At 41.7% G+C, this 7212-nt stretch overlaps 1 protein-coding gene across 1 annotated transcript in view; it reads right to left on the bottom strand.

The window, feature by feature from the left end:
• The window catches only part of LOC120854569 (mitochondrial import inner membrane translocase subunit Tim17-B-like), a 1214-nt gene extending 775 nt beyond the window's left edge, over positions 1–439 (bottom strand). Inside the window, 1 exon segment of the mRNA XM_040228699.1 lies at positions 1–439. Within this exon segment, the coding sequence (XP_040084633.1) occupies positions 1–86 (86 nt within the window). The 5' untranslated portion in view covers positions 87–439.
• Positions 440–7212: the final 6773 nt, after the last annotated feature.

Here is a 7212-nt window from a genome sequence, read left to right as displayed (position 1 = left end):
CCCCCCCCCCCCCCCGCCATAGTGAAAGCTCCACGGCAATCATCCACAGTTCGCCGTGGGCAAGGTTCCCGAGCATACTCCTGCATGGCACCAGAGTCCGCCCCACAGTATGGCTAAACCCCGGCCGGGCCACACCCCCCGCTGTATTTCTTTTCTACCAGTGCACGTTTGGAAGTGTTTTATCCATATGACACTCTAGTCCTGGTAGGGATAAAACACGATTGACAAGTCTATGTCCATATTTACAACTGTTAGGGATTCCTACTATAATATTGACATTCTCAGTTCTCACTACAGTAGACTATTGCCAGGGACAGACACAATAATCCCCTCAATTGCATGCTTTTTCAATATGACTCTGCTACTCCTTCCGTCAGTGAAGGTGAAAGTGTTAGTCACTCACTCATGTCCACCTCTTTGGAACCCCATGGACTGTAGCCCACCAGGCTCCTCTGTCCATGGAATTCTCCAGGCAAGAATACTTCCATCAGTGAGTGGAGTCCATTTCCTCTCCCCTTGAACCTGGATTGGCTTTGTGACTTTCTTGACTCACAGAATTGGGCAGGTGTGATTTCCAGGCACCCTTGTGGAGCCTCAAGCCTCCATGTAAGGAAGCCCAGGCTGTCCTGTTAGACGAGTGTCTTAGAGGAAGGACCCCCAAGGTGCCCAGCTGACAGCCATACCCAGACATGTGAGTGGGACCATGCTGCATCCTCCAGCCTGAGCCATGACCAGCCCACACATGTACAGCAAATGCATATCTTTTCCACTGAGTCCGCTCAGATTGCAGGTCTATAGAATCATAAGCAAATTACTGCTTTATGCCACTGTGTTTTGGGGTACTTTGTTACCTAGCAGTAGATAACCAATCTACTGACCTTACACAAAATTACTAAATTGTGTACAGCTACCCAGATTTGGTACATCAAAGATGAAATACTTAACCTCAGAAAGCATCATGTCTAAATACAAAAATGTAAATGATCGAAGTTCAAATTATGCTCCAAATCAGAGACCACTTCCCCCAGACCCCTGCTCGCCTTCTTCTGTGGCAGTGGCCCTCAAAGTGTGGTCCTGGAACCACAGTATCAACAACACATGAGAACTTGTTAGCAATGCAGATTCTTGGCCTTCTACTGAGAGAGAAACTCTGAGGATGGGGCCCAGAAATCTGTATTTCAACAAGCCTTGTAGGTGAGTCTGATGCATGCTGAACTGTGAGAACCACTGTTCTATAGCAATAACACTTTTAATGCTTAACTGGTATACCTGGCCACCCGGATAAAAACTAGGTTAGGTGGCTAGGTAAGGCCATGGCTACGTTCCGACAAACAAAAAGTAAGCAGAAATGGGAAAAGGGTTGTTCTCTTCTCTGTCTCTTTCACCTTCATGCTGGCTGGAATTCAGATATGATGGGTAGAGCCCTGGAAGCTGTCCTTGATCATGAGATGATCGTGGGAAAGGAATCCATGCACAGCAGCAGAGCAACAAGATAGAAGGAGCCTAGCCCCCTGATATTATGGAGATGCCACATTCCCTGACTTCTTGAACATGAGGAATTCCTATCTTCAGTTCTGTTTTTAAAGTTTTCTGCCCCTCACAATTAAATCCTAACTAAGATATAATGCTAAGTAGTACCCCTTCCCCTCACCAGCTGAAACATTCTTTAAGAATATTTTATTTTCTCCACTTGTCACAAGCTATTCTTTAGGTTGTTTCTATTTTCATTTGCCTATTAACCATCTCCCTATTTGACTGAAAGCTCATGGGGGCAGTTTTGTTCATCATTGAATCCCCAGCATCCAACACATTTTACCCTCCAAACAAGGACTTGGAGAATATTTACTGAATCAAATGGACAGATGAAAGGATGGATGTAGGAAAGCCACATTTTTTTCTGAGATCTTTAAGCACTGATAAAATGATCAAGCCTTAAATAAATCTTTTTACATCCAGTAAAACTATCTCCCTACAACATCTTATCTGTTCCACAATGTAATCTAAATACAAAGCAATAATAGTAACTAACACTTTTATACATCTTGTGTGAAAGTCACTCCGTCGTGTCTGGCTCTTTCCAACCCCATGAACTGTAGCCTCCAAGGCTCCTCTGTCCATGGAATTCTCTAGGTCAGAATACTGGCGTGGGTAGCCATTCTCTTCTCCAAGGGATCTTCCCAACCCAGGCCTACCACATTGTAGGCAGATTCTTTCCCATCTGAGCCACCAGGGAAGCCCAAGAATACTGGAGTGGGTAGCCTATGCCTTCTCCAGCAGATCTTCCTGACTCAGGAATCAAATGGGGGTCTCCTGCTTTACACCAAAACAAGGTCCAAAAGAGACACATACTATAATATATCTTACCAGTATACCTCAAACCTGTCAAAAATCATCAAAAACAGGGAAGTCTGAGAAAATGTCACAGGGAACTTAAGAAGACATGACTAGAAAATGTAACCTAGTATTCTGGATGGAATTATGGGAACAGAAAAGGGCATTAGGTAGAGACGAAGGAAATCTGAATAAATTAAAGACTTTATAGCTAATAATAATATGTCACTATTGGTTTAGTAATTGTAACAAATGTACCACACTAATACAAGATGTTAACAGTAGGGAAACTGGGCATGGGGTGGGGTGAGGGGAGGGCTGTAAGTACGTATTCTCTGTACTATCTGCTCACTTCCTTAAATCTAAAACTATTCTAAAAAAATGAAGTCTATTTTTTTAAAAAGACATATATTAATTCTCATGAAAACTGAGATGGGAACCATGATGAACCCTATTTTACAGATAAAAGTGTACCTTAAGTTTGGTTTCCCCAAGTCTTTGAGACTTAGAATATACGTCTTTTCTGCACCAAAATGTATTTGATTCATTTAAATGATGTGTATTGATTACTGTCTGCCAGTCAGAGACTGAGCTTAGGTGATTCTATGAAGAGAGGCACCATTAGGAAGGCAGAAAGAGCTCTGCATCTACCTACTGAAATTAAAGGGCACAAGCAAACATTTTATTAATAAAGTGTGCACAGTTCTAAAATGTATTTTACATGGTGACAGCACATATACTCCTTCAATAGCTAGAAACAACTGAGCTTGACAGTTAATTATCAAGAATAATTATTTAAATATGAAGCCACAGATGGAATACATTTTTAAGAACACATAAGCCATATATCAGAAGTTATAAGGCTGTTTAAGAATGAATTTGTATCTCATCCCAGATACTAAAATAACTAAGGCTCTATCTTTGAGGACAATCCCTGGTCTATACTGAAAGAACACCTCAAAGGAGAAAACTTCCTATGCCATTTGCATTCCTTTCTGAAGATACTCAGTGTAAACTTCCTTAACTGTTATTTTGACTGGTAGAACCAATCATTACTGATTACTCCACTGATCAAAACAAAGATTTGCCACCTTGGCTGATCAAGCTGAAATTCCTGGCCCATGCCAGTCTGACCATGAAATGTCATACATGCTCACTATATCGTGGCACACCAAGACAAAAATAAGCTTTTTTTTTTTTTTTTTTGCAAAGTGTATTACCTCTGGGGCTTCTTGACTTTCATACCTGGAACTGTAATCAACAGGTAGACTCCAATCTAAATATCCGCCTGAAACAATACCCAAGGGAGCACTTTGTACCCGTAACTTCACTGCTTCTTGTGATTCCTTTAGCTGCCTCACTGTATCTAGCCTTAAAATTTCAGCTGAGGCATTAGATCCTTCACAAAGTTTTAGCCTGCTCAGTGTGGGCCATGGCACCTTGTACAGACCTCAGTCATAGTACTTACCACAATTCAGTACATTTTAACAAATAATGAATAAATGCAGATGAGGTGCCATTCTGGGCATTCCGGGAAACATCAGTGAACAAATCAAAGATGCCTATCCTTGTGAGGAAAAATACACAATAAATAAACTATAATAAGTAAATTTTATAGTATGTTATAATGATAAGTGCTATGGAAAAATAAAGGGCTTCCCTGGTGGCTCAATGGTAAAAGAATCTGCCTGCCCATGCAGGAGATGTGGGTTCAATCCTTGGTCTAGGAAGATCCCCTGGAGAAGAAAATGGCAACCCACTCTAGTATTTTTGCCTGGGAAATCCCATGGACAGAGGAGCCTGGCGGGCTGTAGTCCATGGGATTGCAAAAGAGTTGGACACGACTTAGCAACTGACCAACAAAAACATATGGAAAAAGAAAACATGGAACGGGTTAAGAGGGCTGGGGTGGACTAGGGTACAGAAGAAGGTTCAAGTTATAGTACTTGAACCATATATAAGAGTACTCATGTTCTCTTCTGTGAGAATAGGATTTAAGCAAAGACTCGAAGGAGGTGAGGGAATTAACTCACTTCCTTCAGGTCTTTGCAGATCCCAGAAAAAGAGCCTTCCAGATAGTGGAAAGAATAAGAGCAAAGCCCCTCACACAGGAATATGCTTGGTGAGTTTGAGAAGAAGCTTGGAGGCCAGTGAGTCTGGAGCAAAATGCCTCAGAAGGGAATAGGAGGGGAAGAGAGAGGCAAAGCAGGGAGCATCAGTGATGGCAGCTTGTGGGCCATTACAAACACTGTGGCTTTTACTCTGCTTGAAATGGGGAACTGTTGATGGGCTCTGAGTAGTGGAGAGACATGATCTTATTTTTGCAAGATTCACTCAGGTCATTATGTGGAGAATAAAATTGTAGCGGGGCCAAGACAGAAGCAGAAAAACCTGTTAGGAGGTAATTATGAGAGAGGAGGATGCCTCAGGCAAGAGAAGTAGCATAAGGTGCGGCAGATGAGAGCCAGATTTTGGATTTAGCATCATGGGGAAAGGATGTGGGGTGTAATCCTTGTGTTAGTAGCTCAGTCATGTCTGACTCTTTGATACTCCACAAACCGTAGCCTGCCAGGCTCCTCTGTCCATGGAATTCTCCAGTCAAGAATACTGGATTGGGTTGCCATTTCCTTCTCCAGGGGATCTTCCCAACCCAGGGATTGAACCTGGGTCTCCTGCACTGCAGGCAGATTCTTTACCATCTGACCACCAGGGAAGCCCGGATAACAAACAGGGGAGAGCCAAAGACGTCTCCAGGGATTTTTGTCCTGAGCAACTTCTATGATGGAGGTATCATGAACCAATGTGGGAAGACCATGGAAGAGGCAGATTAGGATGTGAAGAGCAGGAATTCATGAAAGAACATGAATTTGGTTGTTGTCTGAAAATGTTCTGTTGACAGTTTCTGGTAAGACGGAATAAATACAAGGAGAGTGGGTGTCAGCAGTCTGAAAGAAAATCTGGGATTCAGCAGAGCAGCACATATTAGAAGAGCTCCATTTCAAATTCCCAACACTTGATATCAGAGACAACATGGTGAGGGAAAACACAGAAATCAATGTCTTTGAATCGAAAAGTGATTGTGAAGAATTAGACTCTGAACATGAAAATAATCTAAAAACACCTCAAATGATTTACCTACATTTACCTCTTTATACATGACCTGAGAATAAAATATGATTTTAAAAATCTACTAGATAGGATTAAATTTTCAAAAAATAGAAAATAACTTCAGTGGTAAGAAATCACCATGTAATAGTTTAATGGGGAATGCTTTTCTTAGTGACACACAAAAAATCTTTAAATTGGATACAAGGAAATTATGATGATTAAAAATAACTAATACTAAAACTATACTTTCAGGGATCATTTCTATAAAAAATAATAATAATAATAACTAATACTTACTAGCCACAATGAGCCAGGGACAGTGCTAAGTGCTATACATGGAATTTTTTCTTTTTTACTCTCACAACAATCCTATGAAGTAGTAACCAATTTCCCTCCTTTTAAGAGAATGCCCAAAATAGTGAAGAAAACTCATGTGTCTTTTGTATGTCCCATACAATCTTTGTGCTTTGCTACTTTTTCCCCTTTGGAAAAAAATCATCAGCCTCCTATTTAATAATTTCTCACCTTTAAGAATTTTAAGAAGGAAATCTTTAGCATGGGTCTTAGATGCCTGCTACACTTATTATCCCAAGTCCAGCTGCTCTCTCTGCTACACATAGACTTCTAATTCCAGTCTTTTGTGTGGGTTTGGGGTTTTGTTTGGTTCCCTTTTTCAAGTCAAAAAACAGGCATGGGAGACTTCCCAGTGGCTGGGACTCCGTGATACCAATGCAGGGAGTTCCAGTTTGATCCCGGGTAGGGGGAAAGTGAAAGTGAAAGTCACTCAGTCATGTCCAACTCTTGTGACCCCCATGGACATACAGTCCATGGAATTCTCTGGGCCAGAATACTTGAGTGGGTAGCCTTTCCCTCCTCCAGGGGATCTTCGCAACCCAGGGATCAAATCCAGGTCTCCCACATTGTGGGTGGATTCTTTACCGTCTGAGCCACCAGGGAAGCCCAAGAATACTGGAGTGGGTAGCCTATCCCTTCTTCAGCGGATCTTCCCAACCCAGGAATTGAAATGGGGTCTCCTGCATTACAAGTGGATTCTTTAGGAACTGAGCTATCAGGGAATTGGATCTCAAGTGCTACAACTAAAGATCCCATGTGCCACAACTGGGACCTAACACAGCCAAATAAATAAATAAATATTTTTTCAAAAACAACAAGCACAGAGGGAGGTGCAGGGCTAAAGGGATGAGTAACACTTTGCCCCTGCCTTGAGGCACTTATAGTCCAATTGGTGAAACAACACATGAATGGGTAATCTACTCCCTTTCATATGCCGGGTGCTCTGTGTCTGTGTGCAGCAAGCTCTGACAATGCAGCGGCAACTTAGGGCAGGCCCTAATGGAAAGAACAAGTGGGTTCTTTTCTCAGCTCCTTCAGCTTCATGCTGGATTACGGGCCATTCCGGTAAACATTCCTGGGCTGCAGTGAGCCACTCAGGGGGGGTGTTTTGATAACTCTTTCATACTTTGTATCATGTAGGCCACAAGAGCATACACTGTTTGTTTAATCTTGGACTAAAGATGACAGACTAGGTTCTATGTAAGTCCTGAAAATGATTTAGTTCTAGCTTCCCAGGAAAAAAAAAAAAACAAACTCTGACACACAATTACAAAAGCATGGTACTGGCTGGGCTCAAAAACCACAGTTACAAAAACTATTTAGCAATGTACTGTAGAATAAATCTTCATTGACATTTACAGAGTATTAGTCAATAATATATTAAACAATAACATTTACAGATTCATTACATGAATCTAC

Source organism: Oryx dammah, unplaced genomic scaffold, assembly GCF_014754425.2.
Source record: "Oryx dammah isolate SB20612 unplaced genomic scaffold, SCBI_Odam_1.1 HiC_scaffold_27, whole genome shotgun sequence".
NCBI lineage: Eukaryota > Metazoa > Chordata > Mammalia > Artiodactyla > Bovidae > Oryx > Oryx dammah.
Note: the sequence above shows the minus strand (reverse complement) of the source record. Positions and strands in the feature narration are given on the sequence as shown.